This window comes from Apteryx rowi, unplaced genomic scaffold (genome assembly GCF_003343035.1).
Source record: "Apteryx rowi isolate R43461 unplaced genomic scaffold, aptRow1 scaffold_341, whole genome shotgun sequence".
Lineage (NCBI taxonomy): Eukaryota > Metazoa > Chordata > Aves > Apterygiformes > Apterygidae > Apteryx > Apteryx rowi.
This window is the reverse complement of record NW_020449875.1, coordinates 160,185-181,821: the sequence shown is the minus strand read 5'-3', so window position 1 is coordinate 181,821 and position 21,637 is coordinate 160,185. Positions and strand designations below refer to the sequence as shown.

At 38.4% G+C, this 21,637-nt stretch overlaps 1 protein-coding gene across 1 annotated transcript in view; it reads left to right on the top strand.

Moving 5' to 3' along the window:
* The window catches only part of NELL2 (neural EGFL like 2), a 150,704-nt gene that overhangs the window by 68,520 nt on the left and 60,547 nt on the right, over window positions 1–21,637 (top strand). The window contains exon 13 of the mRNA XM_026072422.1: window positions 14,234–14,359. Within this exon, the coding sequence (XP_025928207.1) occupies window positions 14,234–14,359 (126 nt within the window). The remainder of the gene's footprint in view (window positions 1–14,233; window positions 14,360–21,637) is intronic.

Here is a 21,637-nt window from a genome sequence, read left to right as displayed (position 1 = left end):
GTTTCTTTGTGGTAGTTATTAATCTGCCTAAGTACTTTCAAAAAACTTGCAAAAGTGAATAGTAGGTTGGAACGTATTATTTACTTAAAGAAATGATCATTGTGATTGCTATATCTGGATGCAGAGGATTCTCTCTTAATGTGTAGGATTTAGGGCCTGATTCAGAAACACTTACTAGCACTGAAGTCAGTGAGGATAAGCCCCACTAGGAAGATACAGCCATGTGAGCAAACCTCAAGAGACTGGGTCCTGCCATGAGGCCTGGAACCGATCTGCATTATTTCTGGGCTGTATAGCAATTTCAACAGCTATGAACTTCCTACCAGATTTTTAGTTATGTATGCACATGTGGTGTTTTTTTTATAGTGCAGTGTTTAATAATAACATTATGTATTTCCCAGTGTCTTTTAGGTTTATTCTCTTTTTCTAGAAACATATAAAACTAATTAATGTTAAAAGTATCTGGCACATCTCCAGATATGTGTCTTCGTCTTAAAAGTTTCCACTAAGTGCTGCTATTTTTTTTTTCTGTTGCTCCTCATTAGTTCCTTCTTCTGTATCATGTTGTCCAAGCTCATTAGAGAAAGAACTCTGAATCTTGTAGAAGTCCCTCACACTTTTCAGTGTAAAAAGACAAACACTGGAAAAGGTCTGTTACTTCTATGGTTTATACGATGGCCCATGAAATGTGGTCTTTATTAGAGAAATTCCTATTATTAGGAATTCTTGAGGTAGGAAGAAAGAATACAACCAAGAGCAAATATAAAGATGAATTTATTCATAATATTCAAGAAGCAGTAATGCTTTAGGAGCATCAGCTTTTGAATTCAGTTCTTTGCTTTCATAATTTTATAAAATTAAAACTGTTAAGATGAAGCAATACAAGAGATTTTGTTATATTTTTGTTAATCAACTTACAGAATGGCTTTATATATTTCTATGTGTATGTACATATATGTACATATCATATATGTATGTATGTGTGTGTGTATGTATGACAGGTAAATAGTGAATCGTGGGCAAGAAGTACCCCCCCCCTTGTGGGACTCTGGTAGATCCTTGCAATGTTGTCAGTCATTGTTCTTTTCCTAAAGTTTTTGTTCATAGCCTCATTATCTCCAACCCTGGAATTATTATCACATCCTCTTCAACACCTGCCCAAATTTCTTAAAAACAAAGCACAAAGAAAAAGCTTACCTCTCCCTCCCACACCAAAAAACCCAACCCTCCAAACCCCAAAATCACTACCAAAAAACCCCCTGAAACCCAACTCCCCCTGCAAAACCCAAGAAAAACCTCAGAGTTTCTTGAACCCCTTTTTTCCTTCTCAGGAGCTCATATTGTTCCTCTCCAACCTTCATAATCTCCCTTTTGCTTTTCTTCTGTGCCACATAAAGTTGAAGTTTCTTATGTTTCTTCAAGTTCTATGTAATTCTACTCTTTCACATTTTCCTATCATTATTTCAGACACTCTGCCTGGCCAGAGATACCAACTTTGATATCAGATTCTCTCCTTTCTCTTTTTTATTCTTTTAGTCCTGTTTGTTTAAAAAAACAGCAGTAACAAAACCAAAAAACCCAATGTATACACAAGAGCAAAGGAGGTTGGGGGGAACGGGAAATTCATTCATTTGACAGTGAATTTCATTTCACAATTTATCTGAGATGCTTTTGATGAAGACTGCTTTTTGGCAAAACCACATACATGCACCAGTGAGTAAGTCTTTCACTTCCCTCATTTGGTTTTTGATGAAATGATAATTGCCACCCAGCAAGTGATCAACCTTGCTGGCCCTGTGAGCTTTATGCTCCATCTTCTTAAGTGTGAGAACCTGAAGGCATGTACTGCTTCTCCAGGGAATTAAAGTCCCCTCAGTAATTCACTGTGGGAAGATGACAGTGGGTCTCCTCAGCTGCGTGATTGCAGGGTGACCCTGGCAGCCCCAGCTTTCTTGCTCCCTCTTGCAGCCAAGGACAAAGGTAGCTCTGCAGGCAGAATAACATAGCTTTGCTGCCAGTTGTGTACCATAGCTCCAGCGCAGGAACCGCGCTTGAGCTATACGCATTTTGTATATGGCTCAAGAGCCACAGACTGGTCTTCCCTGACTGAATGTAGAGGTTGCATGCTGGAAAGATAGAAAATAAGTTCACAGATTTGAACCTGAGGATTGTTTTTGTGGAAGGGAGGAGCATAGGACCAAGGAGACTGAAATCCCAGTGTCTCTTCAGACATGGGCTTTTAGTCTGTACCCCTTTGCCCAGCCCAAGTGTCTCTTACAAGGGGACCAAATCTTTTTTATTTCTGGGGAGTGACTCAATCTTAATATTGAACAATGTAATAGCAAAGGGCACAATAGTAATAATACAATGCTGAGTCCTTTTTAGAGCCCTGTCTCTCATCTTGAAAGCCTGAAATGGTTCAATCTCCCTCTCTCAACACATACCCTTTCTTCAGAATGCCATTATTTTGGCTTTAGTTACTAGTAATGCCAAGTGTAGAAATGTTAATACAAGGCCTTTCAGGCAAGGCATTTTGTAATGGCTGGGACCCATGGATGTGATAACTGTTTTTATGTTTGCACTTCACAAACTTAGGATATACTGCAAAATTGGATGTTATTGATTCTATGTTAAAGCCAAACTTTGCCAAATACATTCCTCATTCATGCCTAAGCACTGCCAAAATTAAAAGAACAAGTAGAAATAATAATGCTCCCATTGGAAGAACTTCTTAAAACAGAAGGACAAAAATAAAAATACTCAAAGCTGGTTTCAGTATGCGTGTAGGAGAGCTGCATGAATTTCATCTGAATGATGGAAGACTTTGGCTTCTGTCCTAGAAAGAATTGATGTTTTTCCAAAGCTATGTGATGTCTCTAGATACTGCTATGGTGGATACCTTTCTATTTTATAATAATGATATTTGTTAATATTTATGTCACATTTAGTTTTCCCTTGGAGGACTGTTAAAAGCCATACTTTAAAGAGTTGGGACTTCTTCATTTATATGCTGTTACAACAGTGCTGTGCTACAGTTAAGATTGAGAATAAGTTCTCCTTAAAAGAAACCTTATTCTAAGTACTCTGAAATCTATTTTCTACCTCAGGTTGTTACACAGTTTGAGGTACCTTATGTACAGGTTAGGTATGGAGTATGCTGTGCTGTCCAGATGTAGGTGCTTTTGAATATAGCATTCTTTCTGTATAGCCTACCTAACATCAGCAATTTACAAACCCATGTCTTATGATACATCTTCTGATGACGTGTAATATATTTGGCCCAAATCTACACCTGCAGTCCTTTCAAACTGATACTGGCCTGCTGGGAGTTATCTGAAATAGTGTTCAGTGCCTGCTTTATGGGGGTGGAGTTATGCTGATGTTTTTAAGGAAAAAGTGGGGGACTCTCAGCTACAACAGGATAAACTGATGCATCCAGGAGAATGAAATATAGCTAGGTAGAAGGCTAGGCATCTGCTGGAACAAGGTGGTTTGCAAATAGTCTGCTGGTGACAACTTTAGGTGTTCTTCTTGGATCCTTGAACTGAAGCTGTTTTTGTGCACCGTGGCGTGCACCTTTGGCTGTTCTCAGATGTGTGTATGGGGAGGAGGTGTTACTTGTATCCTTTGGCGACTGAGCTTGGAGGGAGTGCTTGAAATGAGAGTTTCTAATTTAATAATAGTGCTCAACTTTCTATGTGCAAAATCTGCTTTCACTTCAGAGTGTTGCCAATGAGCACTGATTACACAGAGAGAAAAGTAGGCTCAAGTAAGACAGGACAATGCAGTAATCTTTTGTAAGCACTGGGACTGAGTGTGATCAAAGAAAAACAAGTTATTTGGTTATTTATCAAGAGAATTCTGCCTGATGCCTAGACCTTTTTACATCTACAATTCACAAATTTACATGCTGGTTGTGTGGACCATAACATTTATTTTCTGATATTTAGGAGTCGTTGTAGAAGTTGCACAGTATGCAACCTAGCTAACTTGTGTTAACAATGTTTGGGAGTATTTAATATTATTAAATACACTTCAGTGAAACCATATTCCATTTTGCCTTCTAATTTACTCCTTTTCCTCAGTAACTCTCCGAGTTACTCTTCCATTACCATGGTTGTCCTAGTTTCAAACTTGGCAGCTGAAATGAGACCACAGACTGAGTGACTTTGTCTACGTTTCAGAATTGCATCAGCTTCACTGAGCAGAGATTTATCTCACCTAATTTGAGGTGAGATGGTGTTCAGTTTAGAGGTCTGCATTTGAACTAGCTGTCTTGATTTGAATTATCATCAGAGGAGGGAAGTAGGAAGTTTTAGGGTATGATTCTTCTCTTTCAAAAGTAAATGTCCAAAGTAGGTCAGAAGTATCACTTTGCTGAGCTTCATCAGGATTCCCTTAGTTCAGTGTTTGTGTTCTCATTCTGGCTGGAAAGATTAATGGGAGTTGCATTTATCCACAAGTTTGGGCAAGAATACCAGTAGGCAAGCATTGCATTCATCATTTACCTAATATGTAGCATCTGTTGTTAATCTTACTGTTTCTCATTGTTTTTAACTACTGGCTAACCAGATTACAAAAATGAAGTAAATTTTCAGAATGAGTCTGGTATCCACAGACTGCAATAAAGAGAAGTAATCTTACAGAAGATAAATAATGAGTAGGATACATTCTGCATTATATTGGCCAAGTACAGCAATCAACAACATTTTTTCTCTTTAGAGAAGTATAATATTGAGAAGAGCATAAATAAGAGACATTTGAAATGGAGATAAAACCCAGAATATTTAAATATATTACATTAAATCCTGCAAGTCTATATGAAAGAATACTGGGCTGCTTTTTAGCCTTGAGATCTTCAGGGTACGCGCCGTCCTCTCTGGATGTGAGTCCTCTCTGCATGTGAGCTCTGCAGTATTGTCAGTAATTTACAGCTGGGAAGATTGGTTGAGCTTCTCTCTTCTTACATAAATTCTACTTTGTAAGTGGGATGTGGCAATATTATCGCATCTAACTACAAAATTAAGGTTTCCATCTCTATCAGCTGGCAGTTTTTGAATGATTACTTTGTCAATTTGGGTTGAAAAATTAATCAAGTAGAAATAAAAGCTTTTGTTCCAGGAGGGCAGAATGTTATTTCAAAATCTCTATTAAAAAGTAATTAAACATAAAAATTATATTTATTTTTTTTCTGAATAAAGGCAGTAATTGTCAGCTTATTTCCATCATTATGTCACTGAGAAATCTCAATATGAAGAATTACTGGGCCAGTCTTAATGTGCCAGTGTGGATTATAGAGGGTGGGCCAAGTCCTTGTTTGACATGGCTCTTATTCAGGAATATAATGAAGCATTTTCCTACTTCCAGTGTACAAGTAGCATCCCTGACACCAGTACATAAAGCATGGTCCTGAACATTGTGCTTCAGGGGTACAGGTAGTCCCACTGTCTGTAACAGTGGAATAGCTTGTACATATACATATTGCAGGATGTGATTCAATGTTATTTGATTTTAATTACTTCTACAGGAAGGATGTTCAGACTGATTCTATCATCCACCCATGGGCAGGACTGACAGTGATGTTATTAGGATGAAAAAATATTGAAACTAATCCTAGAAAGGGAGCTTCTCAAAACCTCTTCTAAACTCTTATGTGCTCCCAGTACCTTGTAAGAAAAGGTTTTTTTACTGAGGACAATCATTCTCCCCAAGCAATAAAAGCATATGTTGCATTTTGTTTTTTAAATTGGAAATCAAGGTCAAGTTTTTCATAGAAATCACCTAAATCTTAAATCTGCAAGCAAAAGAAAAAAAGCACCTTAATTTTGTTCTTGTTTTCCTTTAATTCCAGTTTTCATTAGTAGCTGGGAGGTGACTATTGAATGAATTAGATGCTCTCATTCTGCTGAAAATTGCCCAGAGCTGACTGCTTGGTTTCCTTAGATAACTTTTAAAACCTCAGTCTAAGTGTGCAATACATGTCTTATGATACATAGTGGCTCAATCCTCAAGAGCCTCAATAATCACACAAATGCTAGATGTTAAACCAAATTGGATTTAAAGATCCTTTCATAAAGTATGCAGAGCAATAGCAACCACAGTTATTATATCTGTTATGATACTCAAACTAGTGTGACATCTCTTGACAGGCTACATGAGTTGGGATATCGCCATTTATTTTTCTTTATTCATTTATTCTTCTCTTCCTGAGAAGAATCTGAGATATATTTGTAGTTTCAGTATAGAAATAGTCTCTCCTTGTTCTTATTTTCCTTTAAAAAAGAAAAAAAAGAGAAAGCAAAAACATTAACAAAATACTTGCAAGTGTTTCTAAGTTTTTGAAAATCGTAATTGAAAAATGCTGAGAAGAGTTGTCATATTAAAAAAAGTATTGTTTTGAAATTCAAATTTAAGTACTTATTCCTAACCCAATGCAGTGCTGAAGAGGGGGAGAGGTCATGAACTGGAATTTCAGTAAGTTATTCTCATTTTTGGAATTCACTAATTAATCATATACAGCATCCTTTTTATTCTTGGTGTGCAGCTATGTCAGACTGCTTAGTTGGTGAGTAAGGAAAGCCCCCTGGGATGTCTTCATGTCTGACAGATAACTATATATAATTACTTGTTTTATCATGCATACACTACTATATGAATTAATTATAAGATATTAAATAGTAAGAAGGTTCAGTTTGCCAAGTAAAACATTACATGATGGCAGACAATATTTGTTTTCAAAGACTTCCTGTGTGGTTTTTTTATTTTTTTAAACTGTGTAATGTCTGTGGGGTCCAGTAATGATTTTATAAGACAGTGATGAAGATTTCAGTTTCTTTCAAGTGTCTCACTTGCACTGGTAACTGTTGAACTTGCATACTTTAACAAAGACGGTTTTATCTCAACAGTCTGTCTACCCATCCTTTCCAAAAATTGGGTCCAGTTGAAATAAAAACAAGCCAACTTTTTTTTTAATCACTGTTAAAAATTGCATTTCTGAAATGCTATTATGTTGAATTGTGCCCTTTAACAACTATATAGAGCTTGTGTCAAGGAATGTAGAACTTGAGTGACTTTGCTTTTATTTTAATAGTATTTTCTGTCCTAATAGTCCATTCTCATTCTGCATGAGGTGGACAGAGAAAACATGAACTTAAGCAAAAGTCAGAAATGTAATAATCTCTGAAGGGAAAAGCACCAAGATGTGTGTCCATGCATGGATGTGTGTGTGTTGTGTGCAGTTTCATTATGGGCAAAAAAGGGAACACACCTTATATGAGGATCCAATAATTAGAGTTTTTTAGTCTAATTAATGCTTTAGCCATCTAGTGAAGCTATAACAACCTCTTATTAGTCCAGTTACGTGAGTGCTAATGCTTATAATCCAACTCACTCAGTTTCTCTTAGGGACCATTAATGTTTCCATAAAATCAATAGACACAAGTAACTGTCCCTTGCCTCTGGTGTTAAGTTCTTACCTTTCCTTTGTGTTGTTAGAGTGAGTTGTGTCCCAGGTTCTTTGCTGGGAGCAGTATGATGTTGATGGTGGAAGGCTTTTTTCTCCATGGTCTTGTGTACACTTAAGGTTATTTTTTGGTTTTAACCTAATACATAGGGGTACATTCTTGTAGTGGATTACCCTCTCTCCTTTGTGTTGATCCACAAGGTTAGTTATATTGTGATTGGGTACGTTTTAGTCCTCCTTCGCTTGTAGAATATTTTCTTTCAGGGGAGGAGAATTGCACAACTGCACAAAGACAAGCAAAAAAAAAGCTGAAATAAGTTACATAATAATATAACTAAAACAAGCAGGCATACAGCTGACCACTGAGTAATTTTGCTGTTACAGCTAGGCCTATTACTGGCTGTTGGTAACACCAAATTAGTCGAGCACAGGTCTACATATGGAAGGAGAAGAAAGAATCAAAGATTATCTACAGAGGGTGTGAGCAATGGCAACGATAGTGCAATCAGCTGCGATAAATAATGTGGGAAACTGTGAGTAAAACATACGATTTTGATTTAAGTTGATGTTAACATCCTCTGTGCAATACGTCAGATGGCAAAATGGCTGTACTGGATTTGGTAGAGCAAAGCAAAACAGAAGTACAGTGAGTTCGTGACTCACTGGAATAAAAGGGGTAGTTAAACCATAGGTTTGCCTGGTGATGAAGAGCCTAGAAAGAGTAGCAGAAGAGGGAACAGGAAGGGCTGTGCCAGAGCTCTCAGAGATTTTGTCCTTCCAGACAGGACTTTATCCTCTTAGGTGTGAAGAAGGGCATGTACCAGAAGAGACACATAGGAGCACACTGTTGTGAAACCCAAAGCACAGAAGATACGGAGACAGAGTTGTAGCTGAAAGTGAGGGGAGTGTGAAGAGAACAGGAGCTCTGAGATATGGTTGGGGGAAGTGAGAGAGACCCTACTAAGACCATTTTCTTTGGAGCAATGAATTGGGGAATCTTCATGCACTACACACTTGAGGGAGTTTGAAGAGTTTGAGGTTGAGTCAGTGTGTTTGGTGAAAAGAAAAAAACCCTTTTTTCACAGGTGAGTGAGCTGGTGGAAGCTTGCTTCAAAGCTACGGAAGAGGAGTCAGTCCTTATTCTGTTAAGGAGAAGGAGCTGGGGAGGGGAAGGGTTGAAGATGGGGAGGAATGTGGTGAGCAAGTTCTGGAGACAGGAGTGAAGTCAGATAGTGGGTGATGGGGGGAAACAGCAGAGAAAGCTTGGTGTCAGAGGTAGGTGGGAAGAAGACTGTTGTAGGTGAAAGGAAGACAAAGAGAAAGAAAAAAGACAACTTTTTTTACTTTGTAACCCTGTCCAGGGTGCAGGAACTGGATAAGTTTATAGAAGAAAGTTTAAAGCTGCAGTAAATGGCTAGGCTTTAAATAATAGTGTAGTGAGAACACCTGCGGAAGGTCTGGCGAGGAGTCAGTGACTGGCAGAGTACGTGGTAGCAGGCCCAGCGTGTGAAACTACACACTGCCCAAATTCCCATCAGGGCCAGACGTGCATATTCCGTTTTGTCAACAACGTCTAGCTGCTTCCCAGCCAGCAGCTGCTCAACGTTAGCACAGCTGAGATAAGGAAATAGCTCCAGTAGATTTAAGGGGCCCTTATGAACAGCGAGTCGAGTCCTGCCCATGCATCCAGCCTGTGCGTCCGACCTGTACCTCCAGCAGCCTCCCATTGGTGACCCCTCCTCGCAGTTCCCGGGGCTACCCGTGCAGTTTGTAGTGCAAGTCTTTTGTTAAACCTATCCTGTTTAACCCCTTATGAACCCTGAGTGTCTCTCTGTTGGTATCTGACTCTCTCTTGCCCGCCTTGTGGTCACAAATAGCTACAGAGAAGATGGCAAAACAGTGCTTTGTGGAAAGAAGTAAGGCTGATGGGATAGGGAAGAAAAGCAATCTGAAACAAAAACTGCATGATCGTGAGGTTTTCTTTAAAGATGAACAAGAGACATTGTAGAGCCATAGTGCAGTGTGCTGCTCGCTCTCTGTGGTGCATCACAAATGGATGGCTACATCTTGTACCAAGTCATGTGTAACAGATAGGCATCAGTCTTAGGAGCCGAGAGGTAGTCCAGTCATAAGATAGGTACAAACAAATATAGATGGATACAAACAAATTTAAAATAATTTTTCTGTATGTATCTCCTTAAAAAGACTCATACTGTTTTAAAAGCCACGTTTACCCTTTTTCCTGGTAGTAGTTGCTATGATCAGTCACTGTTCATTCTCCACTTTTGTAGTCCCTTAGTGGGTGAGTAGCATCTGCTTATTTTATGATGTCTTTTGTCTGGGTCAGGATCCAGATGAGAAAGTGTCAGCTTTTCCCAGTTTATCCTTTTCTATATGAATTAGGTCAGTAGTGATAAAAATTAGGACCCGAAGGATCTTTATATGTTGAATGTTGTCTTTGGGAATCTCAGCAGAGAGGCCCAAGAGGGCACAGGAATGGTGAGCAAACAGCCCCCTTCCACTGAGCAATGGAGCCTTCAGGTTGGGACAGAGGTGTGCCGATGCGGCTGGGTGGGAGGGCTGGCCTGCTCGGCAGGTAAACCTGGAGCTTGATGCTCATGGGCTGTCAAGGCAGAACTGTTCATTAACCCCAAAACATCATTTTTTTTTAAATTGTAAATCTAACTTATTTTGCTATCGGATTCAAGGCACTTTTTGACACGCTTCCCAAAGAAATTTTTAAAAATACAACTTTCAGTGTTTCTGTTTGCCCTCCTCAAGGGAATTGAAGCTATTTGTTGCTAAAATCCTGCAAAACCATCCCCCTACCCATCATATGGCTCTCGGGGTGTGACCAGTGAGATCACTTATACTAGACACCATTGAATTTTAGAGGAGGTGGCTTGAAGCAGGTCATTATTCTGAAAGCAGCCTTTCCTTTACTCTACAGCCCAGATTTACTGATGTAGTACCGGACTCATTTGTTCTGGCAGGCTTTTGTGGTGGATAAAGGCAATGATGGATAGTGAGGCCCAAGGAGAGGCTTTGTTTGTTAACATCTGTGTTATGAGGCTTTGGTCAGTAATGATTTATAGAATACAGGTCAAATTCTCTTCTTATTAATGGGATTATAAAACATAAATGGGAATTTCACTCTGGGGAAGCAGACTCATTAGGGTACAGGAGTACAGAAGAAGGGAAACTCTTCCTGGGTTATATACTTTGTATAAATTTTGTTTAGGGGTTTGGGGTGGGTGAAGGCAGAATTTTGTTGTTGTTGTTGTTGCAAGTATAAATAAACAAATGCCAAATACTTCTGTAGCAACCATTTTTCTAGAAATTCCTCTTACATCTGTTCCACGGGGAATAGAGCAGGTGGATCTCCATGACTACATTGTGTCAGTACATCACAGCTGGTGGCTCAGTATCACATCACAGACTTAAAGCAGACAAGTTTTTATTGTTGAATGTGCAAAACCATTGGAGTGATGCATTCACCCTATTGAACTGACTGACTGCAGGAACTTATTGGCTAAACAGTAAGACATTATTGTACATTAATTTGTCAGCAAGGCTTTTTGGCAGGGTAAAATTAAGATAAATGTTGTAGGCTTCCTTAGATTTTTGAAATGCATCAGGTTTTCTATTGTATTGAGTGCATTTGTGTCTAAAGGTGAAGAAAAGGCTAAACCAGTGTTTCAACCAATAAGCAGAATAAAAAAACTTTTGTTCTGGTAGCTTTTAAAGCGAACAAATGTTGGGCTCCTCCCCTGCCCCAGTTCAGTCTTCCTTGATTTGTAATGCCTAAAACTAATGTATGTGAAGCTTGCATATGGGGTGCTAAAAGGGAGCAGAATCACTGGGTTTTTAGTGTGGTCACTCACTGCATCTAGTTGTGCAACTGCAAGTTGGCATTTGACTGTTTATCCTTTCTGTCTTGACCCTATTGTGTCCAGCTGCAATGTGTCATTTCGTGCTAAGGCTGCAAACTCTTTTTAAAAGCAGCTTCCTATCAAACATGTCCATGGTGTAGGACAATGCTGTTTTGACACCTGATTAGGGTAGAATAACATATAGGTTATAACATGTAGTGTAATAACATACGATAACAGTAGCAATAATAATCATTTCCTTTGTGCTTCTTACAGGCATTTTAGAGAGCTAGGTGGAAAAAAGAGTTCTGTTATCTGGTGAGAATTTAGAAATGCAGACAAATCTTTGCAAATCAGTGGTTTAAAAAAAATCAGATTTGTTCAAATGAAACATTTCATTGCAAAGTTAACCTGTTCAGTTTTTTGTAGCAATTGAACAAGCACGGTTTTGAAATAAAAGTAATTTTAAATAAAACGCTTTGCAAAACCTCAAGATGCGATATGTTGACAAAAGGAAAGCTTTTATTTAGAACATTTCCATATGAGGAGGTTTGAACCAAAGTAGGTTTGGCTTTAAACATTTCTTTTTAAATTTTTTAACAAACATCAGAATTTGGGGTCTCCTGTGGCTTTTTACTTGCCAAAACAATCATTAGTATAATTTTCAGAAATTTCTATTTAATATTTTTGAGGCTTTGGATCTTTAAATAAATTGTCTGAGGGTGCCAAAGCCTGCTCACAGGCAGTCTGACCCCAAGAATATAAGGCCAGTAATTATTTAAAAGCTATTATTAAATTTATTTTTCACCATTATATTTCACTGTTCATTATATTATATTTCACCGTTAAATCACCATTGATTTAACATGGAGTTGTGAACTGGAATTGTGAAAGACACAAGTTGCATCATTCGTGGCAGTAGCTGTGGTGTATGTTGTAAGTACTGACAGGTTTTGTGACCTGCACATTTGTTTCTGCAGAACTTTGGTACTTCAGGAGGTTTGTGCTATTTGCAACTTCCCATGCAAAACAGCTGCCTCTGTTGGCCTCTTGGGGTAGCTTTACTTTTTTTACCTTTCTTAGATGGTTTTCAGAAAATGCATTTCCTTCAAATGCTCATTGTAAATAAGTGTTTGATGGTTGTGTATGTATGTACATGAAAACTCCTACTGCTTTTCTAAACCAGCACCCTCATACTGCTATGATTTTTTTTCTCCATGCCTGTAGAGCCTATAGAAAAAGGAAGGGAAGGAAAATAGCTCAAGTGTGTTGGTCACGAACCTTTAGGTTTGTACAAGACAGGCTGGGCCCCCAAAACTGAGCACTTGTAGTCAACACCTTTGTATCTTCTAAAATACAAAACCTGCCCCTAGATTCTTCAGCAGAATCTGTGGAACAGTGCACTGTGCAGAACTGGAGAAATTAGGGTCAGATAAACTGGGCTAGAAAATAGAAGGGTTTTGTCAAAACTGAAAAATGAGTATTAAATCACAAATGTTCAATGTACTGCATTGTTTCATACTCATAAAGCAAATTTTCATGTGGTTAAATGGGAAAGCAGGCAATGAGTGCAGCTGGAAAGTAGCTGTTAATTTAAGGCAGCTGGGAAGAGGAGGAAGAATTGGGAGATGAGCATATGACATAAATCGGAGTAAAGTACAGCAGTTAATATTGTTGATATTTAGTATCACAGCATTAAGAAATCAACCCTGATGAGAGTTTATAATACCAGACTATTGTTTTGAACTATCAGCAAACTCTGGAACACAACACTTTGTTCTGGAGGTTTTTTCAACTCTGAAAGCTGTAAACATCACTGAAAACAGGGAGCAAATCCAAATTGATGAGCAGGAAAAAAACAAACCCAGCAATCCGTCCTTTTGATTTTAACCCACTTCTGTAACAAGGTTTGGTGACACATTGCATGATAATACAACTAGTTGTAACGAGCAACTTGGTGATACTGGCTTTATCTTTAGGATTACAGGAACAGCATGCTACTAATCACTTCCAAATTAATATAGTTTTTCTTCTGTGCAGCAAAATAATAGTGTGCAGAAGTTGCTATGTTATTTGTGGTGCTTTCTCTGTCTTTTCATTAAGTATAACCTGCTACAAGAAGTAGGCCTTTGGTGAGTAGGTACTCACCAAAGTGAGTACCGAAACCAGTCAGATTTTGAAGTCCGTGCCTGCAGTCTGGAGTTTGCTCTGCGACTCTAATAGCACAGCAAGTGTTCCATCCCAACAAATATTTTATCAAGTTGCATTTTTTTCTATCGGAGCAGATCTTTATATAAATCAGATTCTTTCACATTCCTTTCAGATATGGCTATCTACATATATATGTAATAAATTACCAATTGGTTACTTTATAGTTATAAGATAAACTTCTAATAAGGTCCAGTGTCCTTTCAGAACTTGCCGTGTTCATTACAGTTCCTTCCCAAACAGCAATGTTAGATCAAAGACATATGGTATGCATATAGTAGTGTGTTTATGTATTAATGACTGCAATGACTATACAGATATACTGATTGATGACATTGCAGTGCTGAGGCAGTTGGTCTGCTGTTTCAGCCCCTGCTTAGGTTCTGGTCTTATTTAAATGATAGGAATAACAGCATAGGCACTTAAAAAGGACTTAGGAAAGATCTAAGCCAATGTAATCTTCTTTGTAACTCCACTAACAGCTGTTCACGAAAAGCTCATGCTGCTCCTGTTGTTTGAATACTTCAAACAGTTGTTTAAAGGGAGAGCACCAAAAAACTTTCCAAAATGCTTGGCTGTTCAAGTAATTTCTTAGTCTAACTTAATATTGATGGAAGTGAGTAGTACAAAGTATTGAGAGATGCTAAACTGAACTGAATTGGACTCATCTTCCTCTTTGCCTTATTCATAGATATTGATGAGTGTGCCGAAGGACGACACTACTGTCGTGAGAATACCATGTGTGTAAATACCCCAGGATCCTTTATGTGCATCTGCAAAACAGGATATATACGCATTGATGATTATTCGTGTACAGGTAAGAGGTGTATATTTGTGAAAGGAAATAACAGGATGGTAGTATTTAGGAGCATTGATATGATTCAGGTATGTTTAATCAGATCAAGTTAATCTCTGTTAGATTAACACTGCATGTAGACATTTTGTGAAACAGTAAATGCTAAAATAATTATGAGGGTACAGTGCACAAAAGCTAATAAATTTTACAGATTATGTATATGCTGTACCATTTGCATGAAATTGTAAAGCAGTCTGGATTGTCTCATGGGTACATGCTTTTGGATGCGGATAGAGAAGATAAAGGCAAGAGGCTGAAGGGAAAAAGAAGAGAACAAAAATAGTGCTGTAGGGTACTCAGTTTCCATATGGTATCCTAGTACATCTTAACCTGGAATATAGTGACGCTTCTGCAAACTTAGAAGTTAAACTTCCTGCATATTAGGTATAGTTGCTTCCTTGTTTTGAATTCACCTACATCAAGGAGATTCCCTGACTGAATTCTCTATGAGTTCAGAGGGCAAGAAATCTGTCTGCTTTGTGCCACTGGACTACGCAGTCTGTCTTGTCTCCGTACCTTCCCTTCTGCTCTGCTGCCACTGGATGCTCTAAAGGAAGCATTGGGTTCACACTGACTTTCTGTGTTCTAGTTTTTGGTTATTGCAAAGCATTTTAGGTTTATGAAATTAAAATTGAACGTTTGAAACTCTCTTTATCAGAGCTAGCCTGACTATAAGTGTTCCTTGGAGGAATGTGTTTTTTCATACTAGATAGATAAAGCAAATATGATTCAAAGCTGTGGCACAAAAGATGTGTTTCTTCAGTGAAGAAAAACGTGTGTGAACAAAATAATACCACTATTTTATTTGCACAGGGAAATGCCTTAGCTCTTTATATAAAAGGATATGCATGTTCAGGAAAACTTTCTTGGAGTTCATATTATTCATTAATACTGGCTAGAAATGGATGAGAATATTCAGAATGATGAAGCTATCACTGTAAAATTCGTTTTAAATTTATTTAATTCTGTCTGTTCTGTTTTGGTGTTACTGGGCATCAGTGGTATGTCTTGATATAGAAACAGCTTCCTTGCAAACTAGCATAATTTCTTTGCCCAAACGTGCACAGCACTCAGGGACGTGGATATAAAACCGCCTATGTGTGATTTATGCACATACTGCCTTGTATGTACTTGACATTCCTCTCACATATGCTGGTAAGCATTATTTTACTTCAGTGAGTTCTGTTCTTGAAGGTCCAAGTTATAGGCTGTTTGCAGCAGATCTTTTCCAAAGCAAACATTATGTTTCTGATCACTGCCTCTTGTTTTCCACACTCTCAGTTGAGCAAAACAGTTGTTTCACTACCTACTGAACATGAATGTTGGTATTATTTTACGACTGAGTTTGTCTAAATCGCTGTGATGACTCTGTGTGACTCTGCTTTGTTTCTCTCAATTTGCCATTCTGATTGAACTCTACAAACAGTAAACCATCATAAACATAGGGACATTTGGTCTATCTGTAAAAATAATAAAGGTATTTCTCAATATTCCACACACAGCAACCCCCATTTTTGCTGAAATATGCTGGTATGAAATTCAATGAACTTTTAAAAAAAGCTCTTGACATGCTCTATCAAACTGACTTGCTAGAAATCCGTTACAGACCTCTCATTCCAAAACGTGTTTGTCTTCACATCTGTAAATAATAGCTTCCAGTGGAATCAGCCTGATGGATGACAAGATGATTTCTTTTCCACCTCTTCAAACAGGAAAAAACTAAAATAAAAGAAAGTGAAATCTTAAGACATCTTCAGGTCAGAGGAACTTCTAAGTGGTGGAGTGTCTTTCTCTATGTCTGAGCAATGCCACTTGCTATTATTTGGAACATATTTCCTTGGCATATTTATGCTACCTGGAGTTTTTCTGGAGTTAAATTGTAGTGAATTTTGAATATTATGAAGCAACCATGAGAAAGCAATGCCAGCTGGATGGTAGAATTTCCACTAATGACAACCTGACATAATTAAGTATATATGTCACAGAAGAAATGGGTTTGATTTTTTTCTGGTCCCACAATTACACTGGGCATCTCCACTGCAGCCATTGATCAGTTAGTGAAATATGCAGAGTTATGAGATTCTTGTGTGACGTTTCCACCAAATGTCAAATGTTTGAAAAGTTGATTATGTTTTAATGACCGAGTGAAACACAGGATACTTTTAAAGTCATTTGCTTTGACCAATAAATGGCAGTTTGCTTGTTTTAGTCTATATGATTGGCACTGAGAGCGTTTAAATTATAGCAGGGCATTTGAGCAAATGGCCAGTGTATATAATTGCTATAGTTTTTTTCACCTCTGGTTGAGCATGCGCTTTTCACTGGCTTTGCCATCTATTAAAGCTCCTAATTTCTGAGACTTTCATGTGCATCCATTTGTCCAGATATAACTCTGAGAGGCAAGATGAACATAAATAATGAGGGTATGTTGCTGTGTCTTTAACATGGACTTTGTAAAAGTTTCACACTACCTAATTGCTTAACATTGTCTATCCTGAAGAAACTTGCTGTGTTCTGACAAAGAGCAACTCTTCTGTGTAGTAAAAACACTGACTTGGTTACCATTACTATGCTGAAAGATGTGTATGTTAATTAATCCATGCTAAATAATAACAGGAAAGAGTTAATGATGATGATAACAGTTCTGTGCTGTCCTACAGACAGTCCGACAGGTTTAGTGTAGGCAGTTACATTTATCTATAGCCTATCTTCACCCTCCCCCGCAAAACAAAAAAAAAAAGCTCCAAATGTTCATTTGCTCCATGCAGACCCATCACTTTCATCTGCCCCTTATGATATGTAGAAAGCAGCGAGTAAAAGTCTTTGCACTTTGAGAATCGAGGTAACTTCCAGCTTGGCCAGCACACCTCACTGTGTGCATCTGGAGCTTTTGGACCATTCACTGCACCTGGAAATGATTTTAGTTAGGCTTTGTTTTTTTGTCACAATGGTGCTAGCTGGGGGAGTTAAGAGAATGAACCAAGTCTTTTTATTTGGCAGAAGAAACCAAACAGGAAGGAGAAAAGCAATCATGATAGATCAAGAGACTTAGAGCTCTGCAAGCTGAAGTGTTTTTGAAAGGTTCTGTGAAAAACCTGTTTAACTTGGCATATCTATGAGAGTAAGGCTGTGCACTGTCCTTAAGGGAATTTTCAGGTTTTCCATTTTTCTTTTTTGCTCTAATAATTGAGCTTATTGTAGAAGCTGTCCGTAATAGCTGGTGTATTCCATTGTGAGTACAAAAACCTGGTGTTTGCATCTGGAAAAAATGAGAAGTGGGAAAGGCATCTGTATAAGGAATGATAATTTAAAAAACAATTCTGGCACTGATATACAAAATATCTTTAAAATCGTTGGATCAAATAGGCTTTGTTTTACGTGATTCTTGCAAAAGTTGGGTTCTGTAGGACATAACTTTTGTATTGCTCCTTTCTGTTTTCCCCAGGATAGGTGGTGCCATGAAAGCTGATGCTTTCAGCTATCAGCTACTGTAAAAGAGTATTGTAAATTATAAAGATGCCTGTTGCCAGCAACTCGTGAGAACCATGCTGCAGAAGTGTCTCAGACATCACTCTCTTGTGTGCAGAGAGGATCCTGAGCCATCTTGGGGGCAGCTTGGTACTAGCAGCATGCTACAAAAGGGACCCCATGCCCAGGATTCAAGTTGATGTGGTCATGTAGTATGCAGTCCTGTCCCAGCCTCTCGGCGCTTCTGTGCAGAGTCCAATGCACTTCTAGTTTTGCCAACATCTGCAACTAAATTTAGTTATTCAGCCTTCCTCTGTCTTTTACAGAATTTAAAGTGTTTGGCAAGTCTTTGTTCATCTTATAGGCAATTTGAGTTTATTGTAAATTGGACCAAAAACTTTGGCAGCCCATCTTTTGGAGTGTTACTAAGTAGGAGGAAAATGTTCTGTAACTTGACATTAACATGTCATTGTTTGCACAGGGTAGCTGAAGCATGGGAAGGAGATGTTGAAAAATTATAGACAAACCTTGATTAGACAGGTTATTATGTGAGTGATGTCCATGCAGATTGCTGGCAAACTAGTGTAAAATGCCTTATTGTTCCGTTCTGGTACATATATGCATGCATATATAATTTAGCAGTCATTGATCAAAATAGAAAAGGGGCACAAAATCAGTGACATTGAGGGTTTTTTTCTCCTACATGAGACATTTGAAAAGAAATCTGTACTATCTATATCTGTTAGAGTCCTGTGCACAAAAGGCTGTTTCAGACCACATACAGACTGTTTTGGAAGCAGCTAAGTCTCTTTCTTCATGGCATGTTTATTGTGAGTGTAACAATAGATCTGAATTACATTTTGATTTTTCACAACAAAGGATGTAATGAAGACATCAATTTTAGGTTTTGTTATTTGTACTCATCTTGGAAGCAAGTTTCACAGGGTTAGACTGAGCTAGTCATAACGATATTTACACAGAAACCTATTGTTTGTGACTGATTTCATGTTCAAAAATCAATCATAGGTATGAAAGGGGAGATGAGTGCTAAGCTACACCCATATGCCAAATGGGTGCACAAACTGCAAATTAAAGGCATAAAAATATGTCCTAGGCTACCACACTTCCTCTGTATTCATATTGTCTCATTCTCCTTCCACTTTGTTGTGCAAAACCTGAAGTGTTACGGCATTGCGCTGGGGGAAGGAAGGCAGAAAGTGACGTCATTCTCTACTGGGCCAGTTTTGGAAGTTAGCACCATGCTGCGACATCACTGACTATATCTGAATGCCCTAGTGTTTTTCTGGAATAGCAATATTTACACCCTTACTCCATCTAGGTTTAAAAAAAAATTCACAGGCTGTTTTCTTGGCTGAGAAAAAAAAAAGTTTTCCTTCTAGGAGCAAGGATTCAGCTGGTGTCACCTGCAGGTCTTTCAGGTTGCTGGGTAATCCACAGCCAGCAGAACAGTGCTCTCAACAGCATGGTATAGCTTCCTTTCTGCACAATTTAAAAAAAATGGAAAAAGAAGAAGATAAGAAATGAGACCTTTCTTTTTCACACTTTGTTCTAACAGTGAGTTCTTCTTACTACCGTTAGTGGATGGTTAATCATATCTGCTCTGAACACGTCTTTTGTTTCCTGCCTTGGGACCACTCAGCTATCTAAGTAACCCATCAAAAAGGGAATGGAAGAAAGAAAATCCTGTGAGATTCTTAGTGTTGTTTACTCTTTAGATCATATTCAGGTAGAGAAAGATGCATGCAATGGTGCAGAGAAAGCATGGATCTTCCCAGGCCTAGACAATTTGTTTAAAGCTATGTTTCTGTGCGGTCTTGTGGGCCACCTACTCTGTTTTTTCACTTTCTGGCCAGCTTGAAAAGGGGTACCCATTCTGCCAGTTAGGTGCCTTCTGAGAGGATTCGCCCAAGAGCAGCTTTATGCTTCACTCTTAGTGGTGCTGGAGCATGGCACCAGGGCTCCCCATTGATTTCAAGGCAGAGACCCCAATATCCTAGAACCACATCTTCAGCTGACTCTCTCTGCACATGTGATCTTGCTAAGATAATGAACAACCCTGTGCAAGGCAGATGTTCAGTGCAGACTATGTTAGCATCTAAACCAGGCTCTGAAAGTACCTCCCTTGGTAAGTAATGTTTCTACATGCCATAATCTATGATGTTTGGTAGATTCTCTTCCATGCTTTCCTTCCCATCCATGCTTCATCCCGCCCACACTTCTTTGCCCTCTTTCTTGCCCGCGCTCCTTCCCTCCTGCGCTCCTTTGCTCGCTTTCTCGCCAGCGCTTTCTCGCCCACACTTTCTCCTTCTCTTGTGCTCTCGCTCTTGCTCTCTTTCTCTCTTTTTTTTTTTTAATTAACAGAAGCAGGTGATCTACAAATCTGTATCCTGACATCAGCAAGGTTTTAAAATTACACTGCGCTTCAGCAGCAAATACTTGTGAAGTCTTAACTGATTAATTATTAAAATGTATCAGGCATGTTGCAAATTGTGGCCTACTTCTTCAAAACATGGCAGAGCCACGTGACTAACCTTATGCGTCTCAGCAGTTACCCCAAACTATGTGGGACTACTCCCATGTGCAGAGTTAGTCACTTACATAAATGTTTTAAATGCTTGCAGACTTTGTAACTGTCTTCATAACCATTTTGCTAAATCCATTCCACATAATTTTTGTCTTTCCTTTTCGCTTTCATTTGAGCCAAGTGACGCTGAATTTTTGCTGCTACTTTCTAAAAGAAAGAAATAGCTTTGAAGTCGAAGAAAATGGCAAAATAAGTGGAGATGCTAAGTCTGTGAGGCCGCTATTATGCATTACAGCTAAGTACTGTCATGCTTTTGTTTCTTTTTTTTTTTTCCCCTAGACTTCCAAAGAAGATTGCGAAGGGTTCTTATATACGATTTCATGACTGTGGTGGGAATAGTTACAGGGTACATTGTTCTTCAGTGAGGCGTAGTTGCAGAGTCTAAACAAGCAGAAGGGACAAAGCACTTCCTCAGAAATAAAAGGAATGGAGGGAGTAGACTGATGGCTTTGGTATTTTTTTTTCTTTCCTTCTCCCTGAGTTGGCCATACAGAAGGCCTGTTGAAGGCAAAGGAAAATGTGTGTCAGACTCATTGGGCTTTAGCTGAGTGTATCCAGCTGGACTTCACTCTTACCTCCCCTGCCCTTAGCATATCTAAGTCATTTACATGTCTCAGAAATTATTCTAACAACATTTTTTTCCCAAGTGTTGTCAGTGGATTCAGTAGTGGATTCATATTTTTTTGGAATGGCCTCTTATAGTAGATTGAAGTCTAATAATTGTTTCCACATAAATTGCCAAGAAGCGTGGCAGTAGCAAATTGAGTGACACCTGAAATGTTAATTCTTTGGAATGCTGGCAACTCTGCATATTTTTCAAATCAAATTAAATGACAAATCTGTTGCAAATTGGAAGGAATTCCAAGAACAGCATTAAAATAATTGAGGGTCTGGGGAGATTGACTTGACATATGGGAAAGATTTAAAGAGAAAACTACACATTTACCTACATAATGATGACGAATGTGCAAAAAATAGGGAATATGATAACAATAATACTAATAATTACTTGAATAATGTCAGTAATCTATGGAAAAGTGTAGAGGAAAGGCCTACATGATTGCAGATCAATGGACTGTACTTTTTGACCTTAATTTATTACATCTGACCCACAACACTACTCTTTAATGATATTGTGGGTTGACTTTGAAACAAAGGCATTTGGT